The sequence below is a fragment of the Phoenix dactylifera genome, unplaced genomic scaffold (assembly GCF_009389715.1).
Source record: "Phoenix dactylifera cultivar Barhee BC4 unplaced genomic scaffold, palm_55x_up_171113_PBpolish2nd_filt_p 001262F, whole genome shotgun sequence".
Lineage (NCBI taxonomy): Eukaryota > Viridiplantae > Streptophyta > Magnoliopsida > Arecales > Arecaceae > Phoenix > Phoenix dactylifera.
Genome location: NW_024068596.1, coordinates 14,229 through 27,133, shown reverse-complemented (window position 1 = coordinate 27,133; position 12,905 = coordinate 14,229). Strand labels below are relative to the sequence as shown.

General features: G+C 43.5%; 1 protein-coding gene across 1 annotated transcript; it reads right to left on the bottom strand.

Annotated features, from left to right (window-relative positions):
* Window positions 1-19: 19 nt before the first annotated feature.
* Window positions 20-1,440, bottom strand: LOC108510709 (putative disease resistance protein RGA3). Its single transcript, XM_039121884.1, has 2 exons — window positions 425-1,440; window positions 20-353 (listed from the first exon to the last, which is right to left on the bottom strand). The coding sequence occupies exons 1-2, from the start codon at window positions 1,438-1,440 to the stop codon at window positions 20-22; spliced, it is 1,350 nt and encodes a 449-aa protein (XP_038977812.1).
* Window positions 1,441-12,905: the final 11,465 nt, after the last annotated feature.

Genomic DNA, 12,905 nt, shown 5'->3' with positions numbered 1-12,905 from the left:
TATCCTCAGACTGCTGGATTTACCCTGCGGCCATCCACATACGGACCAACTCATCCCTTTCAAACAGATAGTCTTGGGGAAATATACTACAGTATCTAAAACAACGCTGTAGCTGTGGTGAAAACTGAATGTAACTAAATCTCAGTACTGGCTGGATGTCCTCATTCTGTATTGAATTAAAAACGCCATTTTCCAAGACCTCTTTCCAAAACTCAAAGTTCAAGTTAGAATTCAACATTCCTCCCACAACTTTTGCCCCCAAAGGAGACCCCCATAGCTTCTTCGCTATTTGGTCGCCAATCCGTTGAAGTTTTCCATGATCATCAGCGTTCACACCAGCAAATGCATGCCTCCTGAAAAGTAAGAGATAAGCATTCCATTCTATGCCTCACAACTTCACTGGTTCCTCAGTTCCATCCATTACTTTACAATCATTTCTGCAACTAAATTCATTCTAGTTGTTAACAAGATCTTGCTTCCCTGCTTCCCCTTTTTCAAAGGAGCCACCAGATCCTCCCATTTCTTCCTATCATCATCATTCCACACGTCATCCAAGACTAACAGAAACTTACTGGACTCTAGCTTCTCTGTAAGAATCTCTTGAAGTGTACTCAGTTCTTCAGCTTGAGGGTTTGTTCTGGTTGCAGCCCGAACGATCTTTTTCATTATGCCAGCCGCATCAAAATTATTGGAAACACAGACCCACATGCTGAGGTCAAAACTCCCTTTGCCTTCCCTGTAGACATGTTGTGCTAGAGTAGTCTTTCCCATCCCAGCCGCACCAACTATTGGGAGAACTGTGACATTCTTAACATTGGACCCATGCTCACAGCTTTCAGGCATCTTCAACCACCCAACTATCTTTGCCATCTCTTTTTCTCGCCCAAACACCTTGTCTTCAGTCACCAAGCAGCCACTCTCGGGAGGTACAATCTGCTGCCTCCTTGCTCCATGTTCGTTTGACAGATCATGAAGTTTAAGGAAATCTCCAGCAGAATCAGCAACATGATCTAGATTTTTGACAGCTCTGTTCAACTTCTTCTTTAGATGCCTACCTTGTTTAAAGGCAAAAGCGGTACACCTGATAATTTTCTTAGTGCGATCAGAGGCAGTGGGACGCACCTTTTCTCCTCGACTCTTCACTTTTTCCTTGAGCTTGTAGTATTCCAACTCATCCAGCACGTCACTGGCCTCGTCCACAGCATTTTTCAGCTGCCACAGCCACGCTTCCTCTGCCGGGTTACGGCCATTGATGACCTGCAACTTCTCGACCCTCTCCACCACTGCTTGGATCCGTTGAAGGGCGGCACGTAGCTTCTTCAATTGTTTCTTCATGCTCAGCCACACGGGCCGCTCCTTTATGTAGGAGATGGCCAAGCCAAGCAGCTGACTTATTGCAGCAGATGCAAACCACCCTGCGATTACCAGTTCTGGCCCCATGGTGAAGAAACCACTGCTCCTCCCTCAGAGCTTCTTTCTTTCTCTTGGATTGCAAATAGAGAAGAAAGCATGGATTTGCTCTAGTTTCCACATAAAATGGACCACCGGCTCAATTGACTTGAAGTAAACTGATAACGACGAGCACCACCTAACCACAGTCTAGATTTTTTATACGGGAAATTACTCCCTATTGACCCAAAAAAAAATTTCCGGTCCACCGCTACATGGTTCTTTAATTCTCGGTCGCTAAGTTACTGTTTCCTTTAAAATATAGTACCCAAAGTGCCCCCAAGTTACGTAAGTACCCCTATGTTACCGGAAGCGGGGAAAAAAATATCCCGCATTCTGTTTTCTAACCGGAAGACACTTTATTTTTCTCTACCAAAGATGCTCCCAAGTAAACTTTCCACTTGCATCCCTTAAGCGTAGATGTCCCTGGTGATCCCACGGAAGATGTTTACCGAAGAACAGGGACTATTCGTTATAAACGGGTCTAACTTTGGACGGCCAAGCAACTTCCCCTAATTTATATCAAGGAAAGAAGACATTGACATTGCGACGTCTGTTGTGCAATAATTGCTAGTTCTTTATTTATAATTACAAATTGCACTGCCCAACCCGAGTTCTTGGTCAGACGTTATGTCTTAGAATATAATGGTGGCAGAGAAATTCCACATGCAAGCCGTGAAGGTTGTTCCTACGATGGTAAGCCACAAGGTTATCGTGCATGTGCTCAACCACCCCAACATTATTCTCAAGCACACTATTAATTAAATTCTGGGAAAGAAGAGTTCAACAACAAGCAAGGATTTGTTTATCGTTTCTACATGCGCTTTCCGATCCTTTTATCTCGAGCACATTGGATCTACAAGCAAGCAAGCAAGAACTCAATAAGAAAAAAAAGAATGCAGTTGACCCTCTTCTTCTCGTAGACGAGAGGAAGGCAGTTTCCTCTAAACCTACTAAATATTGATTGCGTAATTGTTATTATGATTCCTGTTGGAGGAAAAACAAGTTGTCCCGAAATACATGGGCGCATGGCCATCACGTGCCTGAAGGCGCCCGACGTGAGGGCGTCCGACTTGAGGGCGCTCGACCTGAGGACGCCCGACCTGAGGACGTCCGACCCGAAGGCGAGCGGCCGGGCCCGACGTTCGACCAGGCGCTCGACTCCGAGACGCCCCATCCAAGCACTCGACCTCGGCCTGATCTCCCTCGGAAGCTCGACTTCGGAAACCCGACCTTACCGTCCACCTACTGTGGTCACATCCTTCTGCAGTTCGACCAGGGACCATGCCCTGCTACCACCGTCGACAATTAATGCGCATGGCCTCTGCTGATCTCCGGTTCACTCAACCATCAATGCGCATGGCCTCTGCTGATCTCCGGTTCACTCAACAATTAATACCATCTACGGATCTCAAGCCCTTCACGGCAAACAGCTGTCTCACTCGGCTACGTCCGATCAGCCACGACGACTCACTGGCTCCGGCCTGATCTCCTACGGCAACGCAATAATTCACACGATCGTGCATTAATTCGGACAACGTGCTCAATCATGGCGGTAACTCGTTCGCTCCGTCACATTGCAGGTACACCTGTATCCATCTATAAAAGAAAAACCCCTCCTCCTTAGAGGGGGTTGGATTCTGAAACTCAGAAAACATATCTCCTCTCTCCCTCTACACATTAGCCCCCTCTGATTTAAGCATCGGAGGGCCGGCGCCGAAAACCCCGGCCACCGGCTTGTTGCAGGTCTCTCGGTGGACGCCGCTCGCCGATGGATCACCACCTACCATTCCAGCACCTGAGCTCCTCCTTCTCAGCCGACGGTCGCCCCCGGATCTAATTTCCAGCAACAGTTGGCGTTAGAGGAAGGGCCCGAGTCGTGGCCATGAAGTTGAGAAGTAAAGGAGCCTCCAATGCTTTCCGGCATCTTCCACCAAGTTCTGGACACTCTGTCCAGAACTCGCCACCTCCGCCTGACCCAGTTCCCCAAGTCCAGCCGGAACAGTTCAACATCCTGGTGCAGCAGGTCCAGGCTTTGGCCGCCGCCGTCCAGGGACTGCAACGTGGGGAAGCCCCACCTATGCCACCTCCGCAGGCCCAGGTCCGGCCAGCGCTTCTTCCAAATGGACCGGTGCCCCAGGGCCAAAACCTCCACGACTCTTCGAGGGCCAACAATGAAGAACGATGCTATCGCTAAGACTCAGCCCGGGCGTCTTGATAGTCAACTTTAAAGACCACGCAATAGTACGTATCTAGTAGGATAGTGATTACGGGTATCGATCCACAGGGATTGGGGTACAGTTGTTTTCTTAAAAAAAATATTTAAAAGGAAAAGTTTGTGAAGAAAATTAAACTAAGAAATTTAATAAAAGAAAATGCAATTAAAAGGATATCAGTTTAGGGAACCTAGGGCAAGGAATTCACCACTAACATCGGAACAAGGATTAATTGTATTTTAATTTATTCTTAGATTAACATGCAAATTGGCTACAAGCCTAATAAACATTTAAATAGAAATTCACAAAAGCAATTTGGGAATAATTCATCTTCAGTTGGCATAAAATGTCTACCCTAATCTAAGGTGGTAGCACACCGCATCTTCCTTAAGCATGGACTATCTTATATTTACTTAGTGATCATGAAGAACAGTTGTATAAACTTCACATTTAAAATCACAGAAATTAAACATAAAATAAAAGAAGATATTCATTAAAAACAATAAGTTCATACAACTCCAAAAATATAAAATAAAATCTAAAACCCGTGTCCCTTTATTAGAGCTGCATCCAGCCCCGGAGAGGAGATCATTCTTCCATGAAGTCGTGGGTGACAGCAGCAGTGGCACAGCAGCGGGCTCCCATTTCTTCCTTCTCTTCCTTCGGCAACTCCCCTCTTATCATTTCATTTCTTTTCTCTCTCTTTTTTTTTGTGGGAAGTAATTTCCAGAATATCCCAAACTATTATCTCTCCCTTTACTTCTTCTTCTTCCCGTGGGATTTGGCCTCCGAGAGATGATGGGAGTGTGAAGACCCGAATTGGGCCCATCCTAGGGCCCAACGAACTGAAGTCGGCAAGGAGTGCCGACTTCAGTTGAGTCATCGTGGTCTCCCCACGATGACCACGCCGGCCGAACGGCCAGCGAATCCCCCGCAAGCCCCCCCTCTTCCCTCTTTCCCTCTCCCTCTCTCCCTCTCTCTCTCTCTCTCTCTCCCTTTCTTTTTTCTCTGAGAGCCCATCCCTTCCTCTTCGTTTTCCCTCTTTGTGAAAGGATCGCCGGAGCCCCATCACCGCCGGAGCCGCCATCACCGTCGGGAAGCCACACGTCGACGACCGGAGGTGAGGAAGATCACTAATTTACTATTTTTATAGATTTAAAGGGGAAGGAATGAGGGTTGTTAACTGGTTTTCACTTCCCCTGTTTCGGGGAGGTTTCTTTTGTGGGATTCGGCCGGCCGACGGCGGCCGGCCGGGGTCAATCCGGCCAAAATGGGTTCGGCCGGAGGTGGGTGAACGGGGGCCGGGCTTCCAGCCCCGGTCTCCCTCTCTTTCCTCCTTTTCTCTCCTTCTCCTTCTTCTCTTCGTCTCTTTCCGCCGCCTGTGACAGCAGAGTGGCCGGCGGCGGCTGGCCGAGCGCCACCGCCGAGGGCCACGGTCGGCCGCCGAGGGCCGACCGGAGCCACCAGCCACCCCCCCCTCTTCCTTTCTTCTTCTTCTCTCCTTCTTCTTCCTCTTCTCCTTCTTTTTCTTCTTCTTCTTCTTCCGGCTGGGTGCTTTCCTTGCATCGTTTTCCGTGCCCTATTGGTGTCTCAAACCACACAAATGAACTTTGGGTGTTTCCCTTGCATCAATTTTCGTGCTCTGTTGGTGTCACAAACCAGACGCAAATGAACTTTGATTTGATTGAACCATCTTCTGACTGTGGATTTGGTCTAGACTTGGGTTGGTCTAATTTGAGTGTAATCTGGTTTGTTAAGCTTGATCTAATCTGGGCTGATCAGAGCTGGTTTGGTATGGGCCTGAGATCTGATCTGGACCTGAATCTGGTTTGGTTCAATTGGGCCTAATCTGTTTTGGGCTACAATTGGTTTGGGTCTAAAGAATTCTGATTTTTGGGATTTAGTCTATTTATTCTTAGGGTCTATGCTTGATTTTGGGGACCCATTCTTGGATCTTTGAACTTAAGAATTTAAGGGGTTGGAATTAGTTTAAATTATGTTTCTAAATTAATTAAATAATTAATATTTATGTTTAACCAGGGGTTCGTGATATCTGTGGCAGGAATTTTTTAAGCGATCCCAGGTAGGTGACCGTTGCTTTAAAGTAGAATTTTAACATGTATCTTGCATATGTTGATTTATTAATTTATTATTGGCAATATGTGTTAGAATTAGAATTAAATATTTAATTTCATAAATTATTATGTGCTTTACTGTTGGGAGTATGATTATGACTTTGATTTGGAAAGTTGATTTATTGATTTTTAAAATCCGCGTGACTATAGTCTAGGCCCCGCCAATGGGATGATACGTTGGCCCTGTCGACTTGTACTGAGGAACTAGTTCCGACACCGCGACCACCGGTGATAGAATAGTGGCGGCACAGGGGTGCGTTTTGCTCTTCGGAGCGGCTCAGTGGAGCGTGAGTTTGGCACCAGGGGGTGCGGCACAGTGGTGCGTTGGCTCAGTGGAGCGGCTCTTCGGAGAGTTGTATTGGCACTTCGGTGTAACCATGCCACTGGGTGATGTGGCCGTAGTCATGCGGTTGAGATATTTTGAGTCTCGGATCGGGTTTACAGATTATTGTGTGGATTTTTGGATTTATGAGTTTAGCTGCTTTTATATGCATTATGACATGTTATATGATGACTTTATTGCATGATGTTGCCTACTGAGCTGTTAGCTCATTCCTACTATTTACATTTTTACAGGTGATGATATGTGACTATGGAGATTACGGGGTGGAGTGATCATGATGTAGTTAGCTAGTAGATATTGACTTTTTCTTTTGACTTATGTATATATGGACATTTGAATTGAAAGTTGGAATTTATCTTTGTTTAGCTATTGATGTGGAATCTGATTCATCTGCCTTGCGTGCCTGCGGGGTTCGCCCTGCAGGTGCGCGGCGTCTGCTCGCGCCCCGGGCCCCGGGTTCGGGGCGTGACAGATTTAGTGGTATCAGAGCTTAAGGTTAAGGTATCCTAGGATTTAGGTTCAGGTAAGTGTGAGTGGGGAATTATGATAAAAAAAAAAAAAAAACTATCAAAGCCTTGGTTTATAGTCACTTGAGATTGTAACATGAATGATATTATAACCTACGGCTTAAGACCACTAGGGACTGTAGGCTTAATGGCATTAGAGTTTGACGTTTAAGATCATTAGGGATTGTGACATAAATATATCATAGCTTAAGGTTATGATTAATTGGGACATGACAATTATATTTGGTGCTTAAGGTGTAAGATCACTGAGCATTGTGATAAAATGTATGCATCGGGTTTGGTTTTCGATGAGTGTGGAAGGAAAGTATAAATTATCTTTGATCATGATAAGAGAGGTTTGACCTAAGATAAGTGTAGGAAAATTAACAATGGCATACCGGTTATACCATGTTCAGATATTATTTAAACGACTTGGAAGTTCAAACTTGATATGGGTTGTGATATGATCGTACTTTTGGTTTTGCTACTAATTATCAGAGGGTGATTTATACATACATCTTCCGTATCATTGGAGTGGGCTAAGAAAGATTTTTCGTAGTATTAGTGCAGAATGTTTTCGAGGTTAAATCTGTATGGGGATTATATTTGGATTTGACATGTTTGAATATTGTAAATCGGCATATTTCTATTAGTGGATTAAATTATTAAGGCCATATAGTATGCAAATTGGTGGAGTATTCTAATTATTTGAATTTGTATATTTGGATTGGGCTACTAAATTTTTCTTATAATTGTTGGAGACCATTGGATGTGTTAACTTGAACTCAAGTCAAGGTTTATGACCTAACTAGAAATCTTTGTCATTGTAAAATACAAAATTGAGTAGAAATTTCGATTTTGAGATGCTTATGTGAGTTATGATGGGTAGCATTAATCATAGACATTAAGGATTTTGGTAAAGAAGGATTTGGAAGTTGATAGAGTTAATTCCTACTCATAGTGATATTGGCTCAACAGTTCTAACCCATTGAGTTTGAGGTAAATTCTGTTGGAAGGAAAATCAATGTAGATTTTCTAATTAAATTGCAAAGAGAATACAAGAATTACCCCCTTTAAATTAAACCTAGATATTTTGGATTCTAAAAAGGTTGTGGAGATCACATAGTGACCTTAAACTTGACTAAAGGATCGGGGGTTAGTTATGGTATGTACACTCTATATAAATTGAGGACAAAAAGATCTAGAGGTTTTGCTCTAGTTCTACTTGGAAATTTGAAATTTGGAGTTTCTTAGTTTCAATGCAAAATGATACTTTAGTCAGAAATCATTTTGTGACTTTAGAGAATTAAATGAATTAAATCAGAGAGTGCAGCGGAAGTATGGTGGTTTGACTTATTTTGAAACTGGTTAAGATCATTAATATTTGATCTAAAAGGCATTTATTTGCTTTTGTTATTGATAAATTTGAGTTAATTTATCATGATTTTGAAATGCTAAAATTAGAATGCAACCTAATTATGGTCGTAACCGAAGTGTGAATGAGCTATTCTGAGAGTTTTCTTTGGTAGAGCAATTTGTATTTCAAGTTATGATTAATTAGATTTTGACTAAATTAAGCGAAGGAATATTAATCATGAGATATTATCGTGCAATATAATTATTTTGGAAGTTTAACTTGATATCAGGCACTGTGGATATTGCTTCTAGTTGAAGTTAATTATTTTGGTGGCAAATTAAGATTCATCTATAAAAAGATCGTTGGAAAGTATAGTTCTTTGGATTTTGATCGATATGGATATCATTGTTTTATTAGTAGATTCTCTAAGTCTAGTAGATTTACAAGATCCCGAAATGTTTGCAGTACTGCAAATAAAAAATATTTTACTTATTTGAGGAGTTGATCTCAATGTAAAATCATGGAGCTTATATCTTGGTGGAATTTCTTGTAAATCTTTGAACCAGATTATTAGATTCTTGTAAGTTAAATATTTATAAATCAAGGCTATGAGTTGATTGTGGATTTTGTATCACCATATGAGAAATGCAAGTGGGATTTCATGAGAGGCCCAAATAAGTTTAGCCTAAAAGAAAAGATTCAGAATGATTAAGTAAGCTCCTGAGTAAGTTAATCTAGAATCTTTTAATTATCGAAGCTTAGAATAAATATCAACTTGTATAATGGAATTGTCAAGGGAAACTAGAATTGGCTTAGTTCAAATTTGGATCTAGAATATGATTACTTGATTATATGATGGTACAAATACGACAACTATCTCAAGGGTTAATAATGACCTAGTGAACTTGGAAAGCAAGGATAAAATTTTGCTTGGATATTATAAAAAAAAAATGTTGATGATCTAGGATCATTAAGAAATTTTGGAGAATATTGATCAGAGTTACGCAGCGAAAGTATGATGGATTGAGTCAATCTAAACTGGTCAAAAATATTGACTGAATTTTGGTAACATGTTATTATGAAAGACTATGTTGTTCAATAATGAAAGATTTTGTTGATTCTCAGGTCAATCATGATATGATTATGTTATCTCTTGGATAGAATTTGCTATTTTTGGATATGCTAAGAGAATAATAATAATAATAATAATTTGAGCGTATCATGACTCGGGTTAGTTGATTGTTGGCCAAATATGGTCTAATTTGTTAAGTATCTACATAAACCATGCATTATTTGCTCCCATCTTATAGGTTTAAGCTAAAAGCTTCGTGGCATATTGAATCATGGTATCAATATTTTGTCTTCTCAGACCTGCTCTTGTGATTTGATGCAAATCATCTTTGAGATAGACCGTTGCTATCTAATGATCATAAGTACATGTTCATTTTGTGAATTACATTTCTAGCCATTTAATGATTTGACTCTAAGGTTGGCCATTATTCTTTGAGGGATCAACACACTACCATGATAAGTGTATGAGATCTATTTTATTTCAAGTTCTATCCCAAACACAACTACTTTTAATCAATCCTGTTGTGAATCGATCCTGATCCGATCTCGAGTAAACATGCATCAAGATGATAATTTCAATCTGAGATTTCAGTCAGTCATTTATCTAGTGCTAATCTTACGAGTTTATATGAAATTTTTGCTAATTGATTTAAAGTTATCTATCACACTGATTTTGATCGAGAAGAATAAGATCTTGGATTTATATTACTCAATGGGCTGAGCATCTTAAAGGCCTAGATCTCTTTAATTTCGAGGACGAAATTTCTTTTTAGTTGGTTAGAGTGTGAAGACCCGAATTGGGCCCATCCTAGGGCCCAACGAACTGAAGTCGGCAAGGAGTGCCGACTTCAGTTGAGTCATCGTGGTCTCCCCACGATGACCACGCCGGCCGAACGGCCAGCGAATCCCCCGCAAGCCCCCCCTCTTCCCTCTTTCCCTCTCCCTTTCTCCCTCTCTCTCTCTCTCTCTCTCCCTTTCTCTTTTCTCTGAGAGCCCATCCCTTCCTCTTCGTTTTCCCTCTTTGTGAAAGGATCGCCGGAGCCCCATCACCGCCGGAGCCGCCATCACCGTCGGGAAGCCACACGTCGACGACCGGAGGTGAGGAAGATCACTAATTTACTATTTTTATAGATTTAAAGGGGAAGGAATGAGGGTTGTTAACTGGTTTTCACTTCCCCTGTTTCGGGGAGGTTTCTTTTGTGGGATTCGGCCGGCCGACGGCGGCCGGCCGGGGTCAATCCGGCCGAAATGGGTTCGGCCGGAGGTGGGTGAACGGGGGCCGGGCTTCCAGCCCCGGTCTCCCTCTCTTTCCTCCTTTCCCCTCCTTCTCCTTCTTCTCTTCGTCTCTTTCCGCCGCCTGTGACAGCAGAGTGGCCGGCGGCGGCTGGCCGAGCGCCGCCGCCGAGGGCCACGGTCGGCCGCCGAGGGCCGACCGGAGCCACCAGCCACCCCCCCCTCTTCCTTTCTTCTTCTTCTCTCCTTCTTCTTCCTCTTCTCCTTCTTTTTCTTCTTCTTTTTCTTCTTCTTCTTCTTCCGGCTGGGTGCTTTCCTTGCATCGTTTTCCGTCCCCTATTGGTGTCTCAAACCACACAAATGAACTTTGGGTGTTTCCCTTGCATCAATTTTCGTGCTCTGTTGGTGTCACAAACCAGACGCAAATGAACTTTGATTTGATTGAACCATCTTCTGACTGTGGATTTGGTCTAGACTTGGGTTGGTCTAATTTGAGTGTAATCTGGTTTGTTAAGCTTGATCTAATCTGGGCTGATCAGAGCTGGTTTGGTATGGGCCTGAGATCTGATCTGGACCTGAATCTGGTTTGGTTCAATTGGGCCTAATCTGTTTTGGGCTACAATGGGTTTGGGTCTAAAGAATTCTGATTTTTGGGATTTAGTCTATTTATTCTTAGGGTCTATGCTTGATTTTGGGGACCCATTCTTGGATCTTTGAACTTAGGAATTTAAGGGGTTGGAATTAGTTTAAATTATGTTTCTAAATTAATTAAATAATTAATATTTATGTTTAACCAGGGGTTCGTGATATCTGTGGCAAGAATTTTTTAAGCGATCCCAGGTAGGTGACCGTTGCTTTAAAGTAGAATTTTAACATGTATCTTGCATATGTTGATTTATTAATTTATTATTGGCAATATGTGTTAGAATTAGAATTAAATATTTAATTTCATAAATTATTATGTGCTTTACTGTTGGGAGTATGATTATGACTTTGATTTGGAAAGTTGATTTATTGATTTTTAAAATCCGCGTGACTATAGTCTAGGCCCCGCCAATGGGATGATACGTTGGCCCTGTCGACTTGTACTGAGAAACTAGTTCCGACACCGCGACCACCGGTGATAGAATAGTGGCGGCACAGGGGTGCGTTTTGCTCTTCGGAGCGGCTCAGTGGAGCGTGAGTTTGGCACCAGGCGGTGCGGCACAGTGGTGCGTTGGCTTAGTGGAGCGGCTCTTCGGAGAGTTGTATTGGCACTTCGGTGTAACCATGCCACTGGGTGATGTGGCCGTAGTCATGCGGTTGAGATATTTTGAGTCTCGGATCGGGTTTACAGATTATTGTGTGGATTTTTGGATTTATGAGTTTAGCTGCTTTTATATGCATTATGACATGTTATATGATGACTTTATTGCATGATGTTGCCTACTGAGCTGTTAGCTCATTCCTACTATTTACATTTTTACAGGTGATGATATGTGACTATGGGGATTACGGGGTGGAGTGATCATGATGTAGTTAGCTAGTAGATATTGACTTTTTCTTTTGACTTATGTATATATGGACATTTGAATTGAAAGTTGGAATTTATCTTTGTTTAGCTATTGATGTGGAATCTGATTCATCTGCCTTGCGTGCCTGCGGGGTTCGCCCTGCAGGTGCGCGGCGTCTGCTCGCGCCCCGGGCCCCGGGTTCGGGGCGTGACAGGGAGCAGCCCCCGGTGGGGGAAGAGGGAATGCCCCCCGGTGGGGGAAGAAGGATGAAGTGGACGTTGGAGACTCGGGATTTGGTGGGAGCTGAAGGTTGGATTCGGAATGGGATACGGGAGCTGCGAGTTTAGTTGAGATGAAGAGACGCGGATGGTGCTCTGTTCGTGGAGCTCACGATGGGAAGACGAACATGTGGAAGACAGCTCTCACTCTCATCCGGAAGTTGAGAAAGGCACACGGAGCAGGGGCTGTTTCCGTGAAGTCTGGAAGAAGCTGAACCGAGGAAGCAGGGAAGAAAGTTTGATCCGAAGATCATGGGATCTAGCTTCGGAATGAACACCTAAACCTTATCCTATGGATGATAGGATCAATCTAGAATGAGAAGAAGCTCGGGAATGGCTGGATTCGGCTGGTAACAGAGGGTTTAGAGCTGTGAACGACTTGAATGCTCATCCTTGGAGCTCGGGGATGTTTCCGTTGGCTGGACGGGAAGGAATCCGGAAGCAGAGGAGAGCTGGGAGATCCGGGATAAGGATGAGTTCTAGAATTGGTTCCGCTGAGAAGAACGCAGAGAAGGAAGATGACGTGCCCGATGCTGGGGTTCGGAGAAGAACATGGGACGTTGGGATGCTGACGCGTGAAACTGGGGAGTTAATTCAAAGATGAGGATGAAGCGGATGATGGGATGAAGATGGAGGAGATGAAGCTTGGGACGGCTGGCAGCTGGGACTTGATCCTTGTGAACGGTGGGATGTTTGACTTGCGGCTGGCAGTGGGATGGGAACGTATCACGAATGGGATGAACTGCAAGATCTTGGAGGATACTGAGCCGTTGGGAGGTGCCAGATTCGGCTGGGAAAATAAGCTTGATTGTGCGTGGAGGATG

Bases quoted from the DNA above. Each gene is read 5' to 3' on its own strand.
- LOC108510709 (XM_039121884.1), bottom strand. From the start codon at position 1,440: ATGGGGCCAGAACTGGTAATCGCAGGGTGGTTTGCATCTGCTGCAATA. The intron at 354-424 runs GTAATGGATGGA...CTTACTTTTCAG, and splicing joins GTTGCAGAAATGATTGTAAA to GAGGCATGCATTTGCTGGTG.